Source organism: Ipomoea triloba, chromosome 5, assembly GCF_003576645.1.
Source record: "Ipomoea triloba cultivar NCNSP0323 chromosome 5, ASM357664v1".
Lineage (NCBI taxonomy): Eukaryota > Viridiplantae > Streptophyta > Magnoliopsida > Solanales > Convolvulaceae > Ipomoea > Ipomoea triloba.
Genome location: NC_044920.1, coordinates 12,631,441 through 12,646,424, shown reverse-complemented (window position 1 = coordinate 12,646,424; position 14,984 = coordinate 12,631,441). Strand labels below are relative to the sequence as shown.

Sequence of the window (14,984 nt, the reverse complement as noted above, 5' to 3'; positions counted from 1 at the left end):
GTATATATATATATATATATATATATATATATATATATATATATATATATATATATATATATATATATATATATATAAGGATCAGTTCTTATACCGTGAACCGCGATCCACAATGCATTGTGGACAAAGGTCACAAAACGACGTTGTTTTAATAAGTGGTACTGCAGTTGTGTTGAACTGATACTGCAGTTGTCGGAGGACATTTCATCCGTCTGGACTGCAGTTGTGTTAAAAGGGAACTGCAGTTGCGCGGAAAGGAGGCAGTTTCATCCATCGGTTTTCATTAATCAAAACGACGTCGTTTTGTCACTTGAACCATAATGCTTGGTGGACCGCGGTCCACAGTAAAATTTGCGATATAAGGATAAAGCTAGTCCTACACAGTCCTAAATTTTCTCTCTTAATTTTTTCTCATAATTTAACCTAAATGGCATTCTGATTTGAAAAAAAAAAAAAACATTTTCCATATAAAAACAGAATCGCAGAAGTTGCGAATAAATGAGATTGAGAACACAAGCAAAGCGTGATTGTAGGATAGATGTGATGATGCTTAGATTAAGATTTGCACTGATAATGACATTTTTTTAGTTACATGTAAGCTATTTTTTTTTAAATAGAGGATTAAATTTATATATTTCATTAAATATAAAAGTTCTCACAATACTCACTTGGTAGAAAAAAACATATTCTACTTTTAATACCTAAGTATAGATTATAGTAGTTTTAACCTAAATCAGTTGACTATTATTGTGTCTCTTTCATCTTTTTTATCTTTTGTCCAATTTTTCGAGAGTACTCCGTTATGGTCGAAGACAAAATGGTAAATTCTCATACCACTTTGGGATCTACATCTCGGCAAAACCTAACGTGTGATAGGGATAAGTATTATACTTTTGTCATGCTGTAAAGAGTGAACCAAAATACTGCAAATTATATTCTAGACTAATAAATATTTTTTTAGTATATGTTTTTTATTGAGTGTTACTGACTCTGTTATAATGTAGTATTAATCGTCTCCACTGAGACTCGAACTCACTCCTTGTGTAAACTGAGTGTCACTAGACCACAAGGTCTTTGACTATTTTTTAGTATATGAAATGTATAATTTTAATGTTTTATAAATTTATTTTTTTAAAATAAATCAGTACATTAAAAATTAACATTCAATATATTAAAAATGAATTTGTATGTCAATGATTATCTTATAATGTGAATCATGCTCTATGGTAGTTGTTAAAATACCAAATAGATTGATATTATATTACACATTAATAAATCTGTTTATTTTTTGTTGAGCGACAAAAAAAACTTGCAATTACTGCTTGATAGTAAATTGCGCCCTGTGATCCTAACCGGCAAAAATCACAAAAAAAAAGTAAAATGAACTAAAATGGAGTGAAGCTAAAAAAGTTGAATACACCACTATTTTAAAATTAGTTAAGTATGGAGATAGGAAGCAGTCTCTTCTCTTCCAAGTTCCAAGTGCAGCGCATTGCATTAGAGGCATCATTAGACATAACCACGCCCACCGACGCAACCCAAACAAACTCAAATCCCAATATGAGAAAACACTCAACCCACCTGAAGAAAATCAAGAACCCATAAACCCCCACCCAACAACTCACTCAAAATCAAAACTCAAAAAAAAAAAAATGGAGGACTGGAGATCAAAGTCATACAATGATTCAAGAATGCAAGACCCGAATCCGAACCCGGGTGGGCTTCAAGATCTCCGATGCTACAGCGCTTCCTATGCATCTTCAAACAGCAATACGCAGACGAAGAGGAATTTGAAGAAGGGGAAGTCAGTGAACGGGTGGGTGTTGGGTGACCCAGAATTGCAGAGGAAGAAGAGGGTTGCTAGCTATAAGGCGTACGCTGTAGAGGGGAAACTCAAAGGCTCAATTAAGAAGGGGTTTAGGTGGATTAAAGACAGGTATACTCAAGTAGTCTATGGCCGGAGATGATCATCATTCTTCACATATTATATTCATATTAATGCCCTTTTTTTCTTCACATAACTTTTCTTCCTTCAACTATGCATCTTTTTCTTTCCTTTTAAGTGTAGTGGATTGTTGATATGGATGGACTTACTGTGTTGCATTGCATTGCATTGCATATGAAGCTTCTTAACATTCCTTAATTCTGTGCTTGATTAGGTTAGTAACTGAGGGAGGATGTTCTTGATTTATTGGCCTCTCAAATTACTGAAATTTTAGAGTTATATGAATAAAAAACCCTGAACAGCAAATGTGGGTTGCTTTGTAATTCTGCATTCTAATGTGCTGCAACTGAACAACTAACTTCCCATTCTCAATAATCTTATTTAGAGAGCCAGTAGTTCTTGATTCATCTTTTCCAGGTACCTATCAGAAAACAGTTATACACAGTAATAATTCTTTAAAAAAACAGTTGCCCTTGTCTCTCTACATCAACTTCCCTTCCCCAAAGAGGTTAAATCCCCAATTCCAAGCGTCCCCACACCCGACCCAACAGCATTTGGGAGGGTGTAAATCACGGGTAACTCAGTGACTCAATAGACAAGGCCAAATGCAAGGGGTCCGCCCACTTTGGGCATAATTCCCACACTTCTACTGTCGAGTTACGAATTTTGGTCTCTTCCCGTGCACGCTTAACTTTCCTTTGTTGTTAGCATAGTTTTGTTTTTGGCCTCTGCATTAACTCCTTTTGACATAGTGATTCTTGATAGATATATGTGTGTTTTCTCCAATGTAAGGCATGGTGATAGGATGAGTTTCTCATAGATTATGAGTTCTAAGGAGAGCCTTGAGGGAAACATGGACAGGTTCCTAATCTAGTTCTTTTAATTCACAACTAGGTAGGTATGGGATCGATAACTATAGTAGTCTAGAGGGCTTTCAGGTTTGTGTGTATGTAGTTAAACTTGATATGAACTCATCAAATCTGACTCTGTTGTTCATTTGGTGAGATTCTTAACTGAAGAATGAATAGGTCTTCTGCACTGCACATAACATTAAGTGATCAAGGGAGGTTTTCCTTGGGCTTGATTGTTACCCTATCATTTCCTCAATTATGTTGGCTGTTCTAGCAGTGCAATTAATTGAACAGTTGGATATAGGTCTTGTTTGGCAATCAGTGGTTAGCGGATAAAGGATAGCAGATTGTGTTAGCAAATCCGACCAACAGATTGTATTAGCGATTTGTAAAAAGATTAGTAAAATTAGCTGATGGAAACGATTGTGTACTCTAATGTAGTAAAACTTTTGCCACATGTCCTAATTTTATTGAATGAAGAAAAGAATAAAAACTTTTGACTTACGATATTTTAAATGTCACATTAGTCTAAAGTAAAAATATAAGAATTACAATGGGCAAAGATGTAGGGTAGGGCAAAACACCTCTGGTCATTATTGGCTATTCTAGAGAGGAAATGTTGGATTGTTCTAGCACCTTGAGGTTCATTTATTGTGCTTTACTTCATTGTGGGCACCTATCACTTTCTGCTCCATGTGCCTATAGGAAGGAACTGCTTCCCTAATCCCTATTGCCTTCCTACAGCTAGGCTACACTCACATTTTCTTCCAGCTACTTACTCACACCAAGATTTGTCGCAAGACTAACATTATCTTGAAGTACTTTTTCACTTTTAAAAGTGAGATATTTTCATATTACTAAATTTGTAATTCTTTCACTATTTTTTCTACATTCATGCAACTTTAATCCACTCTCAAAAGTGGGTCTCAATCCCGTAAAATGGCTACATTTTACATAAAGCAAAACTAAAAAAGACAAAAACTGTCATTTTTTATAGCTAGTGCTGCAAGCTTGCAACAAATGTTGGAAATAAAAAAAATCAAAATTATAATTTTTTTTTACATATCGTATTGCAATTGAGATAATTGCAGGGAATGTGGCTAGCGTAATCCATACATATACACATATCCTTGAATTTTCTGCATAGTTACAAGTTCAATGTGTCATTTTGGGGCTAGTTTGAAACAATCAAGCTAGATTTCAACTTGTAGCAATATTAGCCAAACACTAATTTGGCCAAAGTCAAACCCATGCCCAACTTACATTGCTATATGGCCAAAAAATTATTTGTTGACTCAAGGTTTTGAGTACCCTTATAATATTTCCCCTTCTTTTTTTTTTTTTTTTTGAATACTACGGACTCTATTACAATGCGGTATCTGTTCATATTGCCTGCACTGAGGCTCGAACCCACCACCTCCCGTATAAAGGGAAGGATTTGATGCCATGGACTACAAGATCCTTGGCAAAAGCATAGCTACTCTAAATGGTAAAAGATTGACCAATTAAAGAACCATCAACTAATTACAACACGATTTTCAAAAAAAACTAATTACAACACATAATGTTTAGCAATAGTTTTTATATACTTTTTCAATATATTGAAGAGTAATTTTTAAAATATTAAAAGTGACATGTATAGTGACTAGGGGCTATATTACATGAATCATAACTATTCATTAGTTAAACTAACTCTTTTTACTTATTTTATTTAACAATTCTTATAATTAAAAAAAAAATTTAAGTCAACAAAACACTCCCAAAAAAAAAACCCTTACAATGTACTTAAATATGTAAATTTTATTACCTAATACTAAATTAAATATCACAAAAATTGTATTATAAATAATTTTAATCGAGAAATAAGTTATAAAATGGGAAGGAGGGAGAATATTGCAAAAAGAGGCTCACCTTCAACTTGAAATTTAGAAGCATGATTGATATGGAGATAGAATGTATAAAATAAAAATACAATGGCGAATTTACATTTGCCACTACCAATACCAATACTAGGTGAGAAAGTGAAGATATCACCAAAAGCGCATGTTAAGTGCCATACTTCTAGTCAAAAATACTGTGGTAGAGTTGTTCCTGGCAGATGATGAAGGAGAGCTTCTGTCTGCTTGAGATTTTGTGTACAGTCTCTGCACTTGCCTTCCTCCGCGTCAAAATCATTTCCTACTATTGACAACTGCAAAAGTTCATTGATAAAGTTGGACGAAAAAGCATAGTTTTCTCCCAAATGTCTCATCTATCTAACAAACCTTCTATTTGCATTGTCAAAGTAACTTGGATAACTTACAATAGCATATTCTTTTATTTTTTTCTGGTGAAGTCATTTCCAATTGGAGAACTCTGCATCCGCGGGTTGCCCATAGTTTCTCCTCTGGGAAGAGTCTGCTAATCGTCTCCCTTCTTCACCTGTAAATGTTAAAGACAACATACAGTGAGATATGTTTAAGCGCAGCATGTTTAGTATGGGTAAGATGTAGGGCTGCATGGAATTTATGAGCTCATATATATGTGTTGTGTGTGTAACATCATATAAGCAAGCATAGGATTGGCGTATTACCCGACTGGTGTTCCACATTGGGGTTCATGGGAGTCATCCATGAGCTGGTTCCAGAACCAGGAGTCTAAAATAAGCAAACATTGTTAGATCTTAGATGTGAAAATGCATAAAATAAATTTGAATAAGCATAAAGGTACATCACTTACAAGAGATCTGGATGGAGGAGCTTCAATCTGTGCCTGCTGATACTTCAAAATAGTCCAATCGAAAACATAGTCAAACTCAAAGCCTGTAGAGGCAAAAGATAACGCAAATATGTTAGTAATATTTTCATTACTCTTCGATAAACTACGCATAGAAAATAAATATTTTCTGAGGATAAAATAGTATTTATTTTAGCATTATTATTATTATTTACCTTTGCGGATAAAAAGGTCTCTGAAAATTCTCCTCAGATAAGCATAATCTGGTTTGTCTTCAAAGCGCAGTGAACGACAGTACTGGAGATATGAAGCAAACTCTGTAGGAGAACCTCGACATAAGGCCTGTAAAAATAAAGATCAGTCACTTCCTTTTACAAGTCAAAAATATAGTAATCATGTTAGCAAATATTACCTCAATAGAGGTAGACATCTTCCTTTCACTAATTATTCCATACTTGCGTCTCTTATTTCCTGCCTTTATTCCCTGCCAAGGAAGGCTGCAATAGATAAACGTCAAAATAGACACTACAATTCATCAGCATCCATAAAAGCAAAGTGCAGCAACTATCACCTTCCTCTTAGGAAGTACACTAGAACATATCCAAGAGATTCCAAATCATCCCTCCTGCTTTGTTCTATAATGTATTTAACTTTGAGTTAGTGAAGAAGAAACGATAACAAAGTAATGATAGATACTAGTTCCAAAGAGAAAATGTTTACCACGACCGAGGTGAGTGTTAATGCTTGCATATCTTGCAGTTCCTGTCAATTTCTTTTTATCTCTGCATGATTCCAATACTACTAGTTTGAGAAGGAACAGAGGCAATAGTACACTTCCCCGAACAGCCAACTGTATAGCACTTGCAACTGCATTTACATGACCATATAAGTGGTTAATGTTGGATACCTGTAAGAGATGTGCTCGTGAGTTGAAGGGTCTTGATACTTCTTTGCCAAACCAAAGTCAATTGCATACACCTGTTTTTAAGTCAAATGTAGATATAAATACCAACAATCATATACAACAAAAGAAGATCAATGAAATACATAATTCAAAATAACAATCAGAAGACCTGATTTGAGCGCTTTCCCAATCCCATAAGAAAATTTTCTGGTTTGACATCTCGATGCAAAAATGATTTACTGTGTAAGAACTCAATGCGGTTGATCTGTGATAAACATTTAAATAGCATATATCAATATGAGGGCAAGGATACATGTGTGTGTGTGTGTCTGTGTTTGACCAAACAAACATATTAATAAGAACTAGCCATTTGATCCGCAAGCATGAGAACAGTTTTCAGAGAAAGTTTCCTACTGCAAAAGTTAAATAGATCTTCAAGACTAGGGCCAAGCAAATCCATGACCATAACATTGTAGTCTCGTTCCACGCCAAACCATCTCACATTTGCAATTCCATCTGAAATAGAAATTTCACAATCATAATAACAATCATTGAACATAAAATAATATGGTTTAGTTCAGAAAAAGCAAACTACAAATTCCATTACTTCCTCCATGTAAAATTCTGTATAACTTTGACTCATACAGTAATTGAGGGTGTCGTGTGTGGACATTTTCCTGAAATATCAGAAATAATATCAGCTTTGATGTAGTTTGAAAGGACAGAAAGTAATTAACAAAGCATCTTGGTTTGTATGGCTGTGCCCATGAAACTAAGGCACACTGTTGTGCCATGTGAACAGTTGTTTGGATGAATTGGCAATTATTATCTTTGATGAAAAATTCAGAAAGTAGAATATTCTAACAACTCCAGCAGTTGCTGATAACAAGTCCTTGTGACCCATAATCTAAATTTGGGTAAAGTGATGACTCAAAGACATTCACATATTGGGGGAGGCTGAAAATCAGAAGGCAGCACTGTATACTGTTATGATTTATGAACAGATAGTCAAGCTAACCAGGAGCAAGAATCAGGCCATCACAGCAACCATTATAAAGTAGCAGCAGTTCAGAAAAAAAAAATGAAGATAACCCAAAAAATCAATGCCTAAATGATTAAACAGAGATCTAAAATAATGAATCAAAAATTTCACACTTCATTGATGGGCTTAAAAGTGAACTGTGAAAGCTTCTATAAATGTGGTAACCCAAAGCTTTATAGGCTTATAGCATGGAATTGGATATTCAAATGAAAATAGGGATTATGCATAAGAGCTTACTGCTACTTCAAAACACCATAATCCCATATAGCAAGCAGTCACTTTAATGCATATGAAGTACAAATAGCCAAAATTTAGATGTGAAGTCCTGTACATAAAAGATTGTCATATTCAAAGTAAACAAATTATCGCTCATAAAGATAAACTTCAAAGTGAATCCCGTGATGAACAAAAACCATTTTCCAAAATCACTAGAACCAGTACACTAGACAAAACATAGCTCAACTTATAGCAGAAAACAACTCACAAGCTTAATTGCTACATCCTCATTCGTCTCCAAATCAGTGCCTGCATCGAGCACCAAAAAGGTAATTAAACAATCAACTCACTCTCCGGAAATTCCAAAACATGTACATCATAAAAGCAGAAAAATTACAAACTAAAGCTCTTTATTCAAGAAAAATTGAAAAACAAACCGGTGTAGATCTCTCCGAACGATCCACTGCCGATTCTCCGTCCGAGTCGGTACTTGTTTTTTATGAAAGGCTCCATAAGCAGGAGAAGAAAGCAGTTAGTACTTAGTACGGTAGAAATACGAATGCACAAAAAATATAAAGTATTTTCTGAAGCAGATATCTAGGTTTATGTTGACGCAATGAGAAAGAATACAAGAGCGTTTTCCGTTATCTTTGTACAGAGAATTTATTTTATTTATTTTTATAACCCAAATTTTTGGAATTCATCGGATTATATTTTCAACCTTATGAATTCACTCCAACTTCATGAGATTCAACATCAAATTGTACATTTCTACGTACAAAAAATCTAACCATCTCACTAACAATTGTTATATTCGAATGATTGTTATTAGGCAGTAAAGGTGGCCAAAGTCCGGACAAATTATTATGTGGGCCATGGGTGTGTAGACAATAAAAAATATATTTTTAATATATTAAAAGTATATTATTTGTGTATTGAAAGTACATTATACAAAATAATATATTTTTAGTATTTAAATAATATTTTTTAATACAATGTACATTTTTAATATATTAAAACTACATTATTTATGTACTAATTGCATATTATTTGATAGTATATATACAAAATAATATACTTTCAATACTCAAATAATATACTTTATGTACACAAATAATATACTTTTTATTTATGATCCACACAATAATGATTGCAAAATTCGGACATGGACGATCCCGTGCCGGGCTTAAGCTAGCACTGGAACCCGCCATGAATTACCTTGGTCAATTCCTGGCTAGGCCATAGATTTTTATTTATTTTATATAAAATAATTATAACTTTTTCTTTTTTTTGGTTTGAAGTAAGATTTGACCCACTAACATCATAGTTAACAATCAAAGTTATATCTAACTAGTATTTTACCCGTGCATTGCACGAAAAAAAATCTTGTTATTATAAATTTAAATTTAAAGAATAGAAAAATAAAAATAAAAAGATGTTAAAATATACAATTTAATAATATAGTTAGACTTTTATATATTTGATCAAGTATCTATATTCATAACATACAAAATTTAAATTTTGTATGGTTAATATAATCTCTAATTTTATAGAAAAAATTCACATAATTAAGTTGATTTATTCCTAATTATATTTATATATATATTATAATTGTAAAAATATGAATAATAACTAAATTTATTATACTTAGAAATCAATAAAAAAAATATAAATTTTAAATTTTGTATAAGTAGGTTTAAACTATTATCGGACGCATTTCCTTATATGATTGTATAATACATTATATACACACATAATATTTATTAATATGTAAATAGGATAATTCTATAATATAATTTCTTTAATTATAATTTATATTGATAGATTTTTAATTAAAAATTTACATTTAGAAATTAAAAATTAGCATTTGAATTTTATATGATTAATATAGTGCATATGTATGTATTTAAAAAATTTATAAATATTTATGAACACATATTTTGTTAATTTTATAATTTCATTTCTTTAATTATATTTCATATTTTATTAATTATAATTTAATGAAATTGCCAAAAAAATTGCCACGGAAGAAATATTATATTTCTCAATGAAGTTAATTATATTAATATTAATTATAATTACCAAATATTGTGGCAATTACCATAATAATTTCATTAATTATATTAATTATACTATTTTTTCTCTTCTAATATTAAAATATATTACCATAAATTAGCATAATAATTAATGAAATTGTCACAATTTTGAAATATATTACCGTAAAATTGCTATAATAATTACAAGAAATAAGTGAAAAATTACCAGAATAATTACCATTAATAAATATGAGGAAATTAAATTAAAAAATATTGAAGTACAAAGGAATATAGTTAGAAAAAGGTAGAAAATTCATACAGAAAGATCGCAAAGAATTGAGTTTGAGCATTCTACATTGTCTTTTGTTATTGCTGGTGAGATTTGGGAGCTTTTGATTGTTTGATTGATGAGGCAATGAAAACGGAATCCATTCCGGCAAGGCGACTTTGGTTTGTCAACCCACTAATATATGCAACAAAAAATGGCGGGGAAGATACGGGGTGGAGAAGCCCTACTAATGTGGAGAAGGAAAGGGATAAATTGGTTGAGGTGTGTCAAATGTTTTTTATTTTAAGAAGATTATAAATTTGTAATTATAGGTGGAAAAGACTAATTCAAAAGGAAAGTATAATAATTTTCTTATAGATATTTAAATATTAACTATATACATAAATATATAAATACGTTACAATTTTCCTAATTATATAATTATAATAATTCCTAATTACCTAATGTACATATATAATTATATATTGATTGATTTGCAGTTATATAGATATATAGGGTATATTTTTTTCTTCTTATTATATACAGGAGTTTTTTTTCAAAATGGTCCCTCGACTATTGCTCATTCTCAATTTTGCATTTCGACTTTTAATTGCACCTAATGTGGTCCCTCGACTTTCAAAAACTCACCCAATTTGGTCCTCCGTTACATATTCCGTCAAATCAGTGTTAAAATGGAGGGTATTTTCATCCATTTACCTATTGTTAGCCTAATAAACATTGAAAATAGTTGAGGGACCATTTTGAGAATAGTCAAGGGACCATTTTGGGAAAAATTATTTTATTTATTTCATTTTTGTTTATTTCCATTTTTTAGACTCTATAATTTAGAATTTCTATACATTTTTTTCTTACAAATATAAATAGTTAAAATCGCGCAATCCAACCTCAAAATTTTTAACTTTCTTTACAGACTTTTCCTCTAAATATACAAACTATTCCTATGAAGTTTTACAATAAGTTCCGTAAATTTCATTTTTTTTTATGTTCATAGACAATCAATCACTATGTATCACATTAAATATTACTTTTACCATTGAAAATAATATTTTTTTTCAAGCGTAGACACCCAAAGAGTGTAAAATGTAGGGAAAATATTGGACCGAAAGGTAAATTTTTCTAGTAAACTTCTCAGGTGAGCCGAAAAGTAAAATCTCATCAATGTTTCTTGCATATTTTCTGTATTTGATTTCGAAGTAATTATTAAATTTTATATTAATTTACATTATTTAAGATATTGTATGACATCTTTTATATGTTTTCCTCTTCTTATTTTTTTTTGTTAAGGCAAGTATAATTTATTTTGTAATGTGGACACATTATTTTTAATAATTTTGATTTAATTAAATTATACCTTAATTATAAAAATCCTACCTAATAATTTTAGTATATTACACGAGACACAATAATTATTATAAATAATGTTTAATAATTGTCAATTTGTATTCAACAATAAAATTTATAGTTAATTTTTAAGTCAATCATAAAATCTTTTGTGTTGTGGGCACATTATTTTTAATTATTTGAGTTTAATAATATTATATCTTATTTATAAAAAAAATCCAAAGTAATATATTTAGTACTACAGATGTGACTAAGAATTATTTTAATCGGTGCTTGAAAATGAGTATTTATAAAATTTACGAAACTTATTGTAAATCTGCATAGGAATAGTTTGTATATTTAGATAGAGGGAAAAAGTCTGTAAAAAAGTTAAAATTTTTTAGAATGGATTGCATGATTTTAACTATTTATATTTGTAAGAAAAAAAATGTATAGAAATTCTAATTTTATAGAGTCTAAAAAATGAAAATAAACAAAAATGAAATAAATAAAATAGCTTTTCCCAAAATGGTCCCTTGACTATTCTCAAAATGGTCCCACAACTATTTCTCAAGGTTTATTAGGCTAACAATAGATAAATGGACGAAAACGCCCTCTATTTTAACACTGATTTGACGGAATATGTAACAGAGGACCAAATTGGGTGAGTTTTTGAAAGTCGAGGGACCACATTAGGTGCAATTGAAAGTCGAAATGCAAAATTGAGAATGAGGAATAGTTGAGGGACCATTTTGGGAAAAAACTCTTATATACAGATATTTAATTGACTTAATTTTTTTATTAATTTTTTATTAATTATATATTATACGCTGCCTAATTCTATTTTGCAAGTAATCAAATACCGTCTTCTTGTTCCTTCCTACCCACGCTGGCAATCCCAGGTATTTGCCAAAACCATCCCTTCTCTAAACTACAAAGGTTGTACAAATTTGGTCTGCATCAATGTGCAACATATTAGTGCTGAATGTGGCGCATGATTTGGTGTAATTAATAGTCTGCCCCGATGCTTGTTTATATAGGTCCAAGCATCTTTTGGTTGCCCTACCTTCCTCCTCCTTGGCCCTGAAAAAAAAAAAAAACAGCCTGTCGTCCGCAAAGAACATGTGGGTTAGTAAAGGAGCTCCATGTGCAACTCTACAGCCCCGTACCTCTCCCTTTCTTTTTGCTTCTATGAGTAACACAGTCAATCCCTCAGCACATAAGATAAATAGGTATGGAGATGACGAGTCACCTTGGCGCAACCCCCATGATGGCGTTACCGACTCCACCACCCTCCCATCTACTGTAATATTGTATTTAACTTTCGTAATACAAAGCAATACCCAATCAATCCATCTTGGTGCGAAACCGAGAGATTGCATATCACCCTTCAGAAAATCCCACTCCATGCAGTCATAAGCCTTTGCCATGCATGTCCAGCTTCAGTGTTGTCCATCCAACCATACCACACTGCTTCCTTTTTAAGGTAATGACTGACTTCCGATGCAATGAGGACCTTATCAGTGAGCAGTCTGACTGGCACAAAAGCACTTTGAGTATTCGATATAAGACATTCCAAAATCCTTTTCATGCGGTTTACAAGCATCTTTGCAAGTATCTAGAAAAAATTGAAGTTTGCCTAACTAAAAGAAGAAAAAAAAATTAATATCATATCAATAAAGATAACATGCTATTTATAATTATTTTCAAATTTCAACCATTTTTCAATTAATTATGCTTCATATTTTATCATAAATATATTTTTTTATTGTGTGTCAAAGTATTTTAACTTTGACCCATACTCAATAATATTTCTAGTTTTGCCCAGCTTCCAACTCAAATCCTCCGATGCCACTTGATAATGCAAAGGTAAATCTTGTCAATATATACTTGGATACACAGTTGTATGTAGGGGTGGGAATAGGCCTGGCCCCTTGTAAGAGCTTATGCAATATCCTAATTAAGGCATAGTTAAGCCTAACTCGTTTAGTAAAAAGGTCAGGCTTGAGCCCATTTCAAAGCCTATTAAACTAAACAGGCCAGGCCTATATATACCAAGCTCGACCTACAAGCCCGACATATATATATATATATATATCTAATATATTTTTATATTTACAATATAACCCCAAGTATATATAACTACCAAACCCTAACCCTCCACCTCCAAAATCACATTCTAAATTATGATTCAAATATAAACATTGTTGATAATCATGCTATAAGTGTTCTTATTAACTGTTCTTACTGTCATAATATTTAATGAAATGTCTCAATTTAATTATGTGAGTTGATTGTTAATTATTTATGAGATTATATAAGATAACAAACAATAATACAATTGAATTTATTTCTAAACAAGTTAACGAGCATGCTGAAGTCATGACTTGTTTATTTTATTTTATATTTTAATGCTATTATGTTTGCATTGTGGTGATATACTTATGTATTTTTTTTTATTTCAATAGAGAGGGGGGAAACCCGAATGAGTTTTTAGAGTTTTAACTAGGATTGTACATTAGTCTCCAAGCGGGGAAACCGGCGCTATCAGAATCCAATAGGTCGAGTATGCTATCTGGCGGTTTATATAGTATTTGAAGGCCTTTGGATAATCCCTTGCTGCTCTAGCCATGAAGTTAGCTGGGGTATTGATCTCCCGAGGTATTACAGAGAGCCTCCAGTCTTCGAGATGCATGAGTTCCTTCTTGCATGCACTAATGATATTGCATACCAATTCGTTCGACGTCAAACCTTCATTGAATATACTGATTAGCTCGTGTGAATCTCCTTCAAAGATAACTCGTTTGTAGCCCATGTAGTTAGCTAGTTGTACACTCTTAAGTAAGGCTAATGCCTCAGCTTGTAGAGGGGAACATGTGCCGATAGAATATGTAAATGCAATTTTCCATGATCCGTTGCTGTCTCTAACAACACCCCCACAACCAGCCCTACCTAATGGGATTTCCACTAAGCCATTGAAATTGAACTTGACCATTCCATTGGTAGGCTTAGCCCATCTTAACTCCTCCCATTTGTGTATGAATTCAATGACTTCAGCTGGTTCTTCCCGTTCCTTCTCTTGAGTTTTAATTCGAGCAATTTTAGTAGCTAGGGGTTGGAGGGAGTTCTGGAATATTACCTCGTTTCTCCATTTCCAAACCCACCATATAGTTAGCGAAAAAAGAATACGTTCATCCTTGGGCCTAAGGTTACTACCTTTGTTATCTACGCCCCAATCCAACTAGTCTTTGAAGGGTAAATGCTTAGTCTTCGTATAGAACAGTGGTAATAACCTGGACCAGATTGCTTCTGCGGCTGGGCACTTGCGCAAGACGTGATCAATATCTTCTACCTTGTCGCTACACAGCCAGCAATTACCAATTATAGTTATTCCCCTTCTAACCCGCATACTGTTCGTCATTATTTTCTCGTGCCAGGCTAACCATAGAAAGATCTTAATTCGACTGGGTAGCTTTAGCTTCCAGATGGCTGTCCATTTAGCTGCTTCAGTATTCGAAGAATAGTTAGAGGCTATGTCATAGGCTGAACTCACAAAGAAAACATCAGATTTATCGTATCTCCATGCGACCAAATCTTCCAATTCTGGGTCTCCCTGGATTATGATGGCCGCAATTTCGTCCAACGTTGATGCCAGGAGTAAGTGTT

At 32.5% G+C, this 14,984-nt stretch overlaps 2 protein-coding genes across 4 annotated transcripts; one reads left to right on the top strand and one right to left on the bottom strand.

The window, feature by feature from the left end:
* The first annotated feature begins 1,652 nt into the window (after window positions 1-1,652).
* LOC116020248 lies at window positions 1,653-2,143 on the top strand. The gene is made up of 2 exons (XM_031260732.1): window positions 1,653-1,946; window positions 2,069-2,143. Exons 1-2 carry the CDS (start codon window positions 1,653-1,655, stop codon window positions 2,141-2,143), a joined length of 369 nt encoding a protein of 122 aa, XP_031116592.1.
* Window positions 2,144-4,687: 2,544 nt separating this feature from the next.
* LOC116021228 (casein kinase 1-like protein 1) lies at window positions 4,688-8,313 on the bottom strand. 3 transcript variants are annotated; one of them, XM_031261842.1, is made up of 15 exons: window positions 8,111-8,188; window positions 7,942-7,982; window positions 7,695-7,782; window positions 7,023-7,092; window positions 6,783-6,931; window positions 6,585-6,680; window positions 6,419-6,489; window positions 6,232-6,293; window positions 6,083-6,146; window positions 5,924-6,008; window positions 5,727-5,853; window positions 5,515-5,597; window positions 5,369-5,432; window positions 5,099-5,217; window positions 4,688-4,987 (listed from the first exon to the last, which is right to left on the bottom strand). In XM_031261842.1, exons 3-14 carry the CDS (start codon window positions 7,719-7,721, stop codon window positions 5,132-5,134), a joined length of 984 nt encoding a protein of 327 aa, XP_031117702.1. In that variant the 5' UTR covers window positions 7,722-7,782; window positions 7,942-7,982; window positions 8,111-8,188; the 3' UTR covers window positions 4,688-4,987; window positions 5,099-5,131. The 3 variants fall into 3 exon arrangements, with proteins under 3 accessions (XP_031117702.1, XP_031117700.1, XP_031117701.1); XM_031261840.1 differs by lacking the exon at window positions 7,695-7,782 and having other exon boundaries at window positions 8,111-8,313; XM_031261841.1 differs by lacking the exon at window positions 7,695-7,782 and having other exon boundaries at window positions 4,688-4,977; window positions 8,111-8,313.
* Window positions 8,314-14,984: the final 6,671 nt, after the last annotated feature.